The sequence below is a fragment of the Typopeltis vanoorti genome, chromosome 19, assembly GCF_054136105.1.
Source record: "Typopeltis vanoorti isolate ZY-2024b chromosome 19, IOZ_Tvanoo_1.0, whole genome shotgun sequence".
NCBI classification, from domain to species: domain Eukaryota; kingdom Metazoa; phylum Arthropoda; class Arachnida; order Uropygi; family Thelyphonidae; genus Typopeltis; species Typopeltis vanoorti.
The window spans coordinates 81,085,842-81,100,469 of record NC_143567.1 but is presented as its reverse complement, the minus strand read 5'-3'; the positions used below and the strand labels follow the sequence as shown (position 1 = coordinate 81,100,469).

The 14,628-nt window shown below is 35.4% G+C and overlaps 1 protein-coding gene across 1 annotated transcript in view; it reads right to left on the bottom strand.

Annotated features, from left to right (window-relative positions):
* The window catches only part of LOC150096287 (uncharacterized), a 438,969-nt gene that overhangs the window by 64,392 nt on the left and 359,949 nt on the right, over positions 1–14,628 (bottom strand). Inside the window, exon 9 of the mRNA XM_090409023.1 lies at positions 5,239–5,383. Within this exon, the coding sequence (XP_090265149.1) occupies positions 5,239–5,383 (145 nt within the window). The remainder of the gene's footprint in view (positions 1–5,238; positions 5,384–14,628) is intronic.

Here is a 14,628-nt window from a genome sequence, read left to right as displayed (position 1 = left end):
ATCCACCTCATTAAGTCCTTTCTTTCTGGAAGACGCATGCAAGTTAAACTAAATGGGGCGATATCTACCCAGCAGCGGATCTTGGATGGAGCTTCAAGGATCCCTCTTGGCGCCGATACTTTTCTCGATTTACATGGCGGACATCCCACATAACCTGATGTGATCTATCATTGCTCTCTATGCTGATGATACAGCAATACTGGTCAGAACTCTTAAACCGCATCTTGTTACAAAGAAACTACAAAATATCCTTTCTTTTAAGCTTACACGGTGATCCGAATGAATTTTTGAAAATTATGGAGACAACTACCATGTTTGAATAAAACTTTAGTTTAATATAACTAAAATCTACATTCGACGTTTGAATTTTATGTCAAGGTCTTCTTCTGGAGCATATAACTATACACAGAAAACAAGCTACACTACAATCAAACTGGTTTGTTAAAGTTACTAACCAACCGCTACAACAATTGTTGGCCTTACCTCTGGTGGGAAAAAAAAAAAAAAAAAATTATACATCAACACTAGAGTCCTATTATTAGTGTTATCTGTTGGTTGTAGACATACATTGGGGGCAACAACAAGTCTATGTATCTATCCATATACATATATTAACATCATGATTATACATGTACATTCCAGCCAGTTGGTATGGAATGGTTTCTAATACTAGCTGAAGATTGGCTAGAGTCCTGACACTATGCTGGATCGCTGGATCGTATATATTAGGTGGGCTGAATGTGTGCCATCCAGATCCTTGGAATTTTCATGCCATTTCATGCCAGTATTTATGACCGCACAGAAAAAGCAATGCTCAGAGAACAGATCCAAACAGCCCACCAAAACCTAGCAATAATGCAAAATCTGGTTTCAAAATTGCAATCTGAAGTATCGAACTATATTAATCCAGACATTCTACAAGTATTTGAAAGAATTACTGACAATTCGGCCAAATATACCCTGGAAAAGAATAAAGAAAAACCCAAGACCATATTTTTTTCTTTATTAAACAATAAAGAAAAAAATCATCGAAACCATTGTTTCAAAAATTCTGCAGTTTGAAACAATGGCGAAATATGGCGGCTAATCACAGGAATTCATCCAATCAGGAGACCTCCTCCTCGATAAACACCAACAATGAACAACAAACAAGGGAGACAAGGAGTGATCAACCACCGGCAAGCAAGAACCATGTGATCAACCTATCAAGCCACACCCTGAACAGCGGCAAACTTAAGCTACTGGATAAAGGACTTAACTGTGCAATAGCACCTAAAAAGGTAAACAAATTGGATTTTATCTACCTCATAGAAAGAGGCATCAGGTCCCTACCTAACAATATAGCTGATAAAATATGATTAGAAACTAGTAATGTCCTAAACATTAAGAAAAACCATACAGAACAATCTCACAAAAACAGAACTAGCAGCAATTAAGTCATTAAAAGCCAACCAAGACATAATAATAACGAAATCGGATAAAGGCAATGCCACTGTCATCCTTGAGGGGTCAACATACATACTTCAGATGAATCAACTAGTAGCCGATAACAACACATATAAACTGGTAAATTATAACCCAACAAACAGGAGAAAGGATAAAACAGAGAAACTACTCAAGTCCATCACTTCTTGGCCACTGGACACGCTTAAAAAACTCAAACCCCACTACTCCCGCTCCCCCAGAATATATGGGATCCTGAAAATACAAAAACAAAATATTCCCCTTCGACCAATTGTGGAAGGAATAGACAGTCCCAATTACCACTTAGCCAAGAAATTAGCATCAACACTCAAGGAGTTGGTAGGTCATTCCGCCCTCCTACATAAAGAACACACAATACTTTATACACAAAATTAAAAACATAACACTCGACAAAGACGACTTATTAGTCAGTTTCGACATTTCTGCCCTTTTCACTAATGTCCCCATCAATTCTCCTACTGCAGAACAAATTTCCGCCTGACATTGTGGCCTGCTTTGCCTACGTACTACAGTCAGGTTAGTTCGTGTAACAAAACAAATTTTACCTACAAAAAGAAGGTACAGCCTATCCCCCCCAATCGCTAACTTCTACATGGAAACCTTTGAGCAAAGGACTCTTGATTCCGCCACGCTAAGACCAACAGTCTGGCTTAGATACGTTGACGACGTTTTCGCAATCTGGCTGCACAGGCGGCAAATGCTAAACACATTCCTTAGCCACCTGAACAAACAACACGAATGCATACAATTTACCATCGAAATCGAAAATCAAAACTCTCTCCCATTCCTAGACACACTAGTCACACGTCTTCCTTCAGGCAGTCTATCCTTCACGGTCTACCGAAAACCGACACACACACACACACACACACACACTGGCCAATACATACATGCTAATTCATACCACCACCCATCACAAAAATATGGAGTCATTAACACCCTTAGAAACAGAGCTACAACAATTTGCTCTAACCAACAAGTCCTGAAACAAGAACTAAAAATCACCAGCGACACATTCATAAATAATGGCTATAACAAAAATACTATTAATAAAATACTCCATAAAACAACAACAAAAACGAATCTAGATTACAGTAAAACCATAGCCATCCCATACATTAAAGGGTTATCAGAAAAAATCAACAGAATCCTAAAACATTATAACCTCAATGCCACCTTTAAACCACCCACTAAACTTAAAACCATATTCAGCTCCTCTAAGGATCCTCTCCTCCCATTGGCATATCCTGGAGTCTATTGCATCTGCTGCACCTGTAACTTACTGTACATTGGTGAAACAGGACGGACAATCCCTATACACAAGAAATAACACATTAGACACATTAAATATAACCATTATGGTGAAGCAGGCCTCTCAGATCACGCGCTCAACACCTTACACCAAATCAACTGGAAAAGCACCCACTCTTTACACCACACAAAATCCTGGTATGAAAGGAAATTTAAGGAAGCTTGCGAAATCCTGATAAACCACCCAAATATCAACAGCAAAGATGGCATGAAAATTCCAAGGATCTGGATGGCACACATTTAGCCCACCTAATATATAAGATCCAGCATAAGTCAGGACTCTAGCCAATCTTCAGCTAGTATTAGAAACCATTCCATACCAACTGACTGGAATGTATATGTATAATCATGATGTTAATATATGTATATAGATAGATACATAGACTTGTAGTTATGACCAATGTATGGCTACAACCAACAGATAACACTAATAATAGGACTCTAGCGTTGATGTCTAATTTTTTTTTTTTTTTCCACCAGAGGTCAGGCCAACAATTGTTGTAGCGGTTGGTCAGTAACTTTAACAAACCAGTTTGACTGTAGTGTAGCTTATTTTCTGTGTATAGTTATATGCTCCAGAAGATGACCTTGACATAAAGGTCAAAACGTCAAATGAAGATTTTAGTTATATTAAACTAAAGTTTTTATTCAAACACGGTAGTTGTCTCCATCAAAAATGCAAACTACAAGATAACCTACTGAAATTGGAACACTGGTTCTCCATTTGGAGATTACAAGTAAACCATCAAAAAAGCAGTACTCTTCTGTTCACAAAAAATTCAACATCTCCCAAAGAAGACATCTTTCTATTTAACATCAAGATTCCGTGGAAAACAGAAGCCAAATATCTTGGTATACTGCTAGATAGAAAACTAACTTCAGTCCGCATACAAAATCCTTATGGCAAAGGCATCAAAAGTCATAGCATAGCTTTACCCTCTTATCGATAGGAACAGCAAACTAAATATTAAAATCAAATTGCTCCTCTACCAGTTGATGATTCGTCCCATTATCACTTATGCATCCCCTGCCTGGAGCCATACTTCAAGCTCAAATATCCTTAAACTGCAAAGACTGCAAACCAAATGCGAGACAGAAATATCCCTTATATCTACTCTTTCCTGCAATCTCTCGCAGTAAAATACTTCTCAAAATCGTCCTCACATCCAAATGAATTAGTCCAATAAGCAGCAAATTATGATGAATCGGATTTATGCAAATATAGACGACCTAAGGCCATGCTAGTTCCCTTTCAAGATCTATAACTTGTCCAACTCGGGCTGAGCACGTTGCTCATACATTTTTCCCTACACAGTAACCTATCAGATAACAGGGATTAAAAGCATTATGCTTCACCATTATTGACAGTAACATTCTGCATTCTGCTTGGTATTACATCTGGGTCTAACTCCCACTGATAGACTTCAATAAAGGTCGAAACTGGTCTGGATAGTAACCTTTCCCATAATGCATAGCATTATACATGCCAGTAAGGAATCCCATAATGCAAAGCATTATGGGATACTAAGGCAAGTGATGTGAAGTCATAAGCTTCTATATACAAGTTGCCGCAGTCCTGAAAATAGTTCAGGCACAAACTTATTTGCTTACATTTGATAAAGGATTAAACAAAGTATATAATTTCTTGGTATCTTTAATTGCAATATAAATGTCTTGTAAAATGAGACCCTGGTTCCTATTCATATTACTGTGGAAGTGGCCAACCTCACTGAACTGCCCTGAAAAGATGAGACAGGAGATTATTCAGCAAAAGCAGTGAGGCCTGACTTGTCATTTGTTTGTGTGATCTTGAATTCTACATTTCTCCTAGTTGGATCTATATATGGATAGTTCTGGAAGAAATACTATCTTTTGGAGATAGTAGAAAAGATTTGTCTCTTTGTACATCTTGTAGTATAGGAGCTATACAACACTCCAAACATGGAACCCTTTCAAGTCACTTTCAAGCCTCCAAATAAGAGAGTAGTAGTCTTACAATGGGCAATGAAATTCAATTTTCACTAAAATACATTTAGAAACATCCATGATAGAATTCATGCTTATGATATAATTCAAACCACAGCTGTTGGTTGGAGAATGAGCATGCTATCCATTCAGTCAACCAAGGCATTAAAGTGTATAATGTGAATAAAATTATTACAGGCAACGAATCAAAGAGCAAATCATTCCACACTGTTATCAGTTATATCCTAAACATGTTAAGGTGTAGGTGTGTGTGTGTGTGCATACACATGGCAAGATGAGTCAGATTATAGACTAGATATCAGCAGGGATAAAGGTTCAATGACACTTTTTGATTTATATTAAAATTTATTTTATTTAGTCCATAAAAATGTAAAATCTTCAGTTATTCTCAAACACTGCTGCATATTAGTGGGGAAAAAATGATCATGAGTATGAAACATTAACATCTACACTTACAAGGTTCAATCTAGTATGACTAACAGGTAAGAGGGGCCTTTGGAATTTTTTCTGTGAGCCAACAGCACTGGCCAATGGAGGAGCAGAAAGACTGGCTGCTACAAAATTGATTGTTTCAACCCAACTCTGCAGTTCCTTAGAATCACTATTTGAAAATGCAGAAATAACTAATGTTAGTTCCATGAAACGAAATAATCAATATCCTGAAAATAATTCTCTTACAAATTTCTCTACTAAGTTCAGATAAGACATTTGCCTTTACTAAAATTTGCTCCCCCTCTTTTTTTTTTAAAATTAAATATTTTTTATTTTATTTTATTTAAAAATAATATTATATAAATTATGGCATATCAACAGCTGCACTTACTGTTTGATTAAATATGGCTAAAAAGGTAAGAGGAATAGCATATAAAGAAATAGAATTAGACCAATTATTAAATGAAAGAAATTTTCTAATAGCAGTAATCACTGAAACAAAAAATAAATTAAAAGGAACCATGAGAACTGAAAATTTTAATGTGATATACAGTGGAGTTGACAGAGGCCAAAGAGCACAAGCAGGAGTCATGATTTGGATTCATAACTCCCTTTCAAAACAGTTAAAATATTATAAATATGGAATGAAAGAATAATAGAAGCTAGAATAAAAATAGATGAGGTTATTTAACAATAATTGGTTTATATTCCCCAGAAGAAGGAAGAGAATAGGATAATATTAAATTTTATAATCAGTTACAAAATATATATATAATAAAATAAAAAGTAATATTAGCAGGAGACTTAAATGCAAGAATTGGAAACATGAAAATTAATAATAATATAGGAATATATGGAGAATAAACAGGAATCGTAAAAAATTGATCAACTTTATAGTTTTTACCTTAAAATAATGAATTCTTTCTATAAATATACTTGGGCAGCAAGAGGATGGAAATTAATATTAGATTATTTTATCTTAAATGGAAAGACATCAAAGTTCTCTTTAGATGTTAGAGTTCACAGAGGATATGAAATAAGTAGTGACCACTTCCTCATTAAAATAAAATTAAGATTACCACCTAAATGGTTACAAATAACAAGAACAGAAAGGAAATTTAAAACAATTGTTTATAAAACTAGATTATTAAATGATATATATACAATATATATATATATATATATATATACACAAATATACAATGGCTATATGAACAAAGAATTAACCAATATTTAGATAAAATAAAACAAAATGAAGAAATAGAAATAGAATGGTTTAATATAAAAACGAATACTTAAATACAGCAGCAAATGAAAGCTTAGGAAAGACCAAAAAAGTCAATAAAAGGAAAAAACTGAAGATATGGGATGATACAATCAAAGAAATAATCAAAATGAAAAAAGAAGCCTATCATAAATGGTTAAGCAGTAAAAGATTAGAAGATGAAATAGAATATAAAAGAATAAGAGCCATAGCTAAAAGAGAAATCAGAAAAAGACAGAGAGAATCATGAAACATATTTGTTTCTAATTTAGAGAATTGCTGCAATACTGAGAAGGACACTGACCTGCAGAGATAAAACAGTTATCATTCCATTGCATAAGGCCCTAATCAGACCATACTCAAACTATTGTTCTCAGATTTGGTCCCCAGGATTTGAAGGGGATAAATTGACTGTGGAAAGGGTACATAGGTGGATAACAAAAATGGTTTCAGGACTGTACAATATGAGTTATGAAGATCAACTGAGGGAATGTGGACTGCAGAGTTTGGTGGATAGAAGAAGGAGAGGTGATATGATCGAGACTTTTAAACTGTTGAGAGGAAGTTACAGGGTAGACATTGGAGAGTTCCTTGACTTGGTGGAACGGTGGGAAGGAGCAATGACCCCCCCCCCTTGTCATCCGTGGACGTTACAAAAGAGGCTATGCGCAAGATGGTGAGGAGTGGTTTCTTTGCATGAAGGGTGGTTGAACCTTGGAATGCATTGCCTGAGAGAGTGGTTGGAGTGGGAACGGTTGATGGGTTCAAGGAGTGGTATGATAAACTTTGTATTTCCTAAAAACGATCTCCCACGATGAGTCTTTTTCCTCCGTGGAGGCCTGGATGATGATAATAATAATAATAATAATAATAATAAGGCATACTAAATTCCAGTTACAAAATATATAGCAGAGTTTTAAATAACAAACTAATAAAATATTTTGAAACTTTATTTTAGAAGTATCAAATGGATTTAGAAAAGGACGATCATGTGTAGACCCGACCTTTTGCATAAAATTAATAATAGAGAAAAGAGAATACAATTTAGAAACACATATTACATTTATTGACTTTGAAAAAGCATTTGACAAAGTTAAAAGATGCATTTTATTTAACATATTAAAAGAAAGACAAATACCAAATGGAATAAAAATTTCCGTCAAGGTATTACGCTTTCTCCTACTGTGAACTTAAACACTCTCCTTTTTTGCCGATGACCAAATGATAATTATAAATTCTGAAGATAACTTACGGAAAGATATTTTAAATTCAAATGAGATAGCCAAAGATTATGGAATGATAATATCAACAGAAAAATCAAAAGCAATGGCCTTTAAAGGACAAGAGTCAGTAAGAACTAAAATAGTAATAGACAACAAGATTTTAGAACAGGTGAATCCATTTAACTACTAGGATGTATGATTACATATGAAAATGAAAAAGATATATTAGCCTCGTATTTTGTGTTCGATATTATAGCTACACCTTCTTTTTCCTGATTGTCATTGCCTGAATATAACATTTTGTATTTGTCATATCACTTATGTCCTAGCACTGTTGAAAGCTGACTTCTCAGATTGTAATAGTCAACTGCTTTATAATTTTACATATATTCCTTCTTAACAGAAAATTCTACATGTCTGGCAATCTCCTTGGTCAAGACTACATGATCACTTTCTCCAAGTGGAGGTAGTGTAGCTAGATTGATTACTGTTAAATTGATACTATGACTAGATTCAGCACTCTTGAAACTCGTGTTTCCTCCATCACATGCTGTCTCAGATAATTATTCACTTAGCAGCTGTATAAATTCTATTTGCTTCTATCCCTGTGAGCATTCTTCCTCTCAATCAGTTTCCCCATAGTTGAAATACCCCGAGTAATAGCTCAACCTGCACTCATCATTCGAATTTGCCAATGCATGCCACTATATTCTCCATTATACCCACCTAGATTACAGCAGCAGCCAACTATGTATTTCATCTTATTGACCTCTATCTCACACCAGGTAACCCCCAAATGAATCCCTGACAAATCCCTGTCATCCTGCTGTATTTTATTGTTTTTGGCTCAATTCATCTGCTATCATTAGCAAAACTTTTAATCCATCCTGTTCCCTCTGAAGATACTATATCATTTACATTCTACCTATGTGATACTTGGTCAATCAATTCTAACACCTATAACTCTTGACCAAGTTGAGGTACCTAATGTCCATAGCTCCTTGCCCTTATTGGCAAGGAGCTATGGACCCACAATTTCCTTTACACCTTGTGTTGCTTGGCTTACTGAAGTTAAGAACCTGGGGAGGCTAAATTTAGCATCATGTGATCCAGTTACTAACATCAAGGTTGCTTGTACCCACACTCATCTGCATCCCCCCTCCCCTAAACACTCTAGTTTCTCTGACTCTGCACTTCCCCAACTCTCACTGAAGAACACTTTCTCAAGACTCCTGATCACAAATCCATTTAAATGCAAATCATCTATCTACCTTATATAAATTCTTCCTTTTGGTGAACTCACTCCATACATCCACAAATGCCACAATATTCCTTCTGCACAATATACACATTGATTCATTCATGACTGCAGTTCTCTCTCAGCTTGCCTCTACCATACCACAGCAACAGACTCAAAACTTTTACTTTCTCACCCTTCTTTTTTGCATGTACTAGTAACCCTTTCCTATTTCCTCACATAGCACATGTTTCACCTGCTAAATCATTTGTACCAGCCAAAATAAACATCTCTTGCACCTTGTTTAGCATCACTAACATCCTTAATCTTGACCAGGAAAACACGATTTCATCACACTCTCCTCAAGCATTATTGTTATCAATTAATCACCATAGAAAATATCGATCCACATTTTCATGCTTTCACTCTTTTATATTACCATTTTCTTTTTCCACTGTTTCATTCTTACTACCACTCCTGCTGCATGCAACATCAACCTTGCCAAATGCATTTTCATTTTATGCATCTTTCAACTCACTGCTATCATTCTTCTTACTCTCCTGACACTTTTGGCATTCGCTCTTGAAACACTTACAACAAATTTCCTGACCAGTTTCATTCTCCTTCCATATCTTCCATTTCACATTTTGCACAAGCTGCAGCAAATTAAATTATACGTATTGAAATTGCCCACAACTGCTTTACACATTGGTGTCATGACATACAATACAGCATATGGTAAAACAAAACTAAAAGTTTTAAAAACCGCAAAATTAAGCAAACAAACATTCATATAAATAATAATCCAGAAAGAATGAGTCACGTATCGCTAAATATTTTCAAAAACAACTTATCTTTTGGCACCAAAAAGCATAATGTATAGCACCTTTTAGCACATATTATATGCAGTGTGTGTGTGTCTGGCAAAATATTATGCAGAATATTATATTGAAATTAAATGAATCATGTAAAATGTTTTTAATTAATAGAATTTACAGCATATTTGTAATATATTATTAATAGGATTTATAATATAAATTATTTTTAATAATGTTCTTAACTGTATCTGAAAATTTTCAAACTAAAAAAAAAAAAAAAATTATTTACTAATAAAATTTGTTTATGCCACACCATGAAAACCATATGGCCCACTAATGGGCTGTGCATCATACTTTGAGAAAGGCTGATATAGGATAGCTGAGATTAAAATTTTTAATTTTGGCATAAGGTTTATTCCCACTTTCTTCATAATGTGATCCATATAGCTGATGAAAAATCCTGCAGATAATATACTCTTATTTTCTACCTGATTTTTATATCAAACCATTTTCCTGTGTATCCTTTTTGAATTCTAACTGCTGATTAGTCATTACTAAGACCATGTTCCAACAAAGATATGCACAAGTTCATGTGGAGAGAAGACACAAAAAATAAGAAAATCCTCATTGACATCATTGTTGATAGAGAATTTGAAATTGGAAGTGACTATTACTTAGCACTAAGCAGGATAAAATGGATATTACATTTAAAAGAACTTTCTTATATATTACATATATAAGAAAGTTTTAAAAAACATTAAAGTCAAGCAGCTTTTACAGGTAAACTGTAGATGTGACTATACAAACATTATTGAAGAAAATTTGAAGCAGTTCGAAAACAAGAACTAAATTTTGGAGTCTTAGTGGCAAATCCTAAATAAAACACTGATTGATTCAGTTAGGGAGGTATGTAGTGAAGTTGACTGTAAGGATAGAAAAATAAGAAACCCATGATAGACACAAGAAGTTAAAGAAGCAGTTCTGGAAAAGAAGAAAACATACCAAAAGTTCCTAACAAATAAGTCAGCAGATGCCCTAAAAGAATACAGAGAAAAATATAAGCAAGCTAAGCTATGTCCAAAAGTAGATAATGAAATAATAATAATAAAAAATCACATCTGATGTCTGTAAATGCCGTGTGCTCACTCCTGTGCCACAGTGGGTTTTGGGAGTGATGTCTTCTTCTAGAAGAAGTGGTAGGATTGCAGATACCCTTTCAACACAGAGTTAGTAGGACAATCACAAACATCCATGCCAATGGCAGGATTCGAACCAGCAGCCTCTTGGCTGGAGAGTGGATACACTAACCACTCAGTCAACCAGGCTGGCAAGACAAGACTTTGATAAGAGTATGGAAAATAAATATCAGGAAGGTGACAAAATGTTTCGGAGGCTATTGAAAAAGCTTAGAAATGGAGGAAAGAGTCAATACTTAATGTAAAAGGAATAAAAAATGATAAAGGTGACATGAAAACTGAAGATAAGGATATTCTAGATGTCTGGAGTAATTACTTTGAAAGATTGTTAAATGAAACAAGCACCATACTAAAACATTTTCAAGTGGAATGCAAAGAGGAGTACAAATCTACTTCAATACTTCAGGTAGAAAAAGCCATCAAAAACTTGAAATGTGGAAAGGCAGCTGGAGCAGATGATATTTGACCAGAAATACCTAAATATTGAAGTAAATATAAAAGTATTGAAGTGGCTACACTGCATAATTCAGAGGGCCTGGTCAGAAGGTCAAATTCCAGATGATTGGCATAGAACTTTAATAGTTCTCATTTTATAATTCTCTATAAAAAAGGGAATAAAGGTAAATATGAGAATTACAGAGGAATTTCTCTACTAAGTGTTCCAGGTAAGATTTATGCAAGCATACTTGAAAAGAGGTTGAGAAAGACAGAGAAGAACAAGCTAGGTTCAGGCCAAATAAGGTTGTTAGGATCAAATTTTCACTTTACAACAAATAGTTGAGAAGTCATGGGAATATGACAAGGTTCTGTACTTAAGTTTTTGTAGATCTGGAAATGGTATATGACAGGGTACCCAGAGAAAAGCATTTCAAAATGTTACAATTATGGTGTAAACGAACATTATACAGACATTGTTCGTTCGCCTATAATAGATACGAGGGGTGTTCCATAAGTTTCCAGCCTGACTAACTTTTAGAGGTGATAGAATGTCACTTCTCAACATAATCTCCCTTTACTTCAACACACTTTTCACATCTTTGAATTAACATTTCTATGCCCTTGAAAAAATAGTCTGTACTTTTGTCTGCAAAATGGCCTAAAACTGCATCTTTCATCTCATTGTCATCTGCAAATTTTCATCCTCGAAGGGCTTTCTTCAGTTTCAAGAAGAGGGAGTAGTCACTGAGTGCTAGATATGAGCTGTTGGGTGGGTGGCTGGGTATTCAATCTCCTGGAAGCCACTATCCTTCACTGCAGGTTTTGCAACAATAGCCATATGGACTAGAGCAATGTCATGAAGCATTCAAACACCATGACTCAGCATTCTTCTCTTCTCCTTTATGGTGTCATGCAGTTTGTGCAGGAGTGAAGCATCATATTCTGCATTCACGGTGGTAATCCTTTCCTTGAATCAATCAAGAAAATTCCCCGGCAATCCCAAAAGAATGTTATCATGATCTTCTTGGTGGAATGAGTGACCTCAGCTTTTCTTGGCAGTGCTTCACCTGGTTTGCATCACTCTATGGATTCCCTTTTGGAAAGAGGATCATAATAAAAAATCACGGTTTCATTCCCAGTGACAATGGATTCCAGCACTCTCTCTAATTCCCTTGACAAAGCTCTAAAAACTTGTGGGAACAGATCACACGATGCTCCTTCTGAATTGAAGAGAGGTCGGGGGCACCCACCTTGCACTGACCTTCGTCATGTGAAGCTTCTTGTAAATAATGTGAAAGACGGTTGTTATAAAAAGACCCAACCTTGCTGAGATTTCTTTGAGCTTCAGCCATCTGTCATTGAGCAGCTTCTCTTGAACAAGAGAGACATTTTTCTCAGTCATCACTTCCACAGGCCGATCATCACAGGGATCATCTTCGATGCTCTCTCTTCCTACGCAAAACTGTTTAGTCCATTCCTTCATGGTTGAATATGAAGGAGAAGATTCCTAAAAAACACCACCCAATTGTGACTTGATAGCCCTTGGAGAAAGGCATTCTTTGGTGAAAAACTAAATCACAGTACGGTACTCAATTTTTAAAATTAAATTCAATTAGTATGCCATGTGTTAGTCAAATGAGTGCCTCTAACTGAATGACGTAGGTAGAGAGTTGAAACTGGTACACTAACCTTCCCAAAGATAGTGTTTTAAAATTGGCATGAATTTTGTATGTTAGGCCGGAAACTTTTGGACCCTACCTTGTACTCTACATTTAAGTTGTAAGTCAGCAGTCAGAACTGAAAGATATACAGGAAGATGGTTTGATGTAAAATCAGGGGGTAAGACAAGGATGCATGTTATTTCACATCTATATGGATCGGATTATGAAAGAAAGTGACATTAGGCCTGATATTAGAATGAGATGTCAAACTTTTGCTTTATGCAGATGATGTACTTGTAAACACATCTAGTATAAAGTCTCCAGAATTCTCTAACTAAATTAAATAACAGCTGTAACAAAACTGGCAAGAAAATCAGAAAAGACCAAAACTATGAACATAGGCAGAAACATTGAACACATCAATTGCATTCTTAATGGAAGGCCTATAGAACAAGTATTTCAGCTATTTGTTGTTGTTGTTATGTTCCATCCAGTCGTTTTCAATTCTTGGTGATTTTGTGAACAAAGGCTCTACATCCTGCTCAGCCTCTTGTCCTTTCTTTCAGCAATTGTAAGTTCTTTTATGTTGTCCATCCAACTCTTTTGTGATCTTCCTTTTCTCATTCCCTCAATCTTCCCAAACATAACTGCCTTTTCCAATGATTCATCAGCTCGCATAATATATTCAAAGTACATCAATTTCTGTTCGGTGATCATTGCCTCCAAGGAGCGTTTTGTCTTTATACTCTCTGAAACCTTCTTATTGGTCATTCTTGCAGTCTATGGGATTCTTAATAGTCTCCTCCACATCCATAATTCAAATGAATCAATTCACTTTCTGTCTTTCTTCTTAATAATCCAGCTTTCACATTGATACATCACTAATGAAAACACGATTGCTTTGACAATTCTAACTTTCATGGCCTTACTCACACCTCTTTCTTTCATAAGTTTTGCCAGATTTAACATAATTTTTATTCCCATGACGTTCCTTCTTGTACCCTCATCTTCACATTTACCATAATTTCTGATTCTGGACCCCAGAAAATCATAACTTTCAATGATTTCTATTTTATCACCCTCTATTAAAAATTAATTTAAATTGCCAAAAGCCATCACTTTTGTTTTGCTGATGTTTAAATTAAGCCCGGTTTTGTTACTTTCCCTCTTAACCAATAGAATCGACTGCTCCAGATCTTCCTTGGTTTCTGCTATGAGGGTTGTATCATCGGCATATCTTATATTGGTCGATTGGTAGAGCCTCTGCTACTAACGGCTCGCAAAAAGCTAAGCAAGTTTGAGCACGGTTAGTAGTTGAAAGGGGTTCAATCATTCGATGCTGTTGGTACACTCTCCCTTGATGAGTCTTTGGACTCCCTGGAGGTGTCACATAATAAATAATATTATTATTATTATTTATTTTTCTTCCACCAATCTGAATTCCAGCTGGATCTTTGTCTAAGTTATCCATTCTCATAATATAATCACTATATCCTTTCCTTCGTGGTTACACAGTTAATCAGAATTCATCATAAAAATTATGAAAAGACAACATGATTTTGTGTGAAGTGGATGAC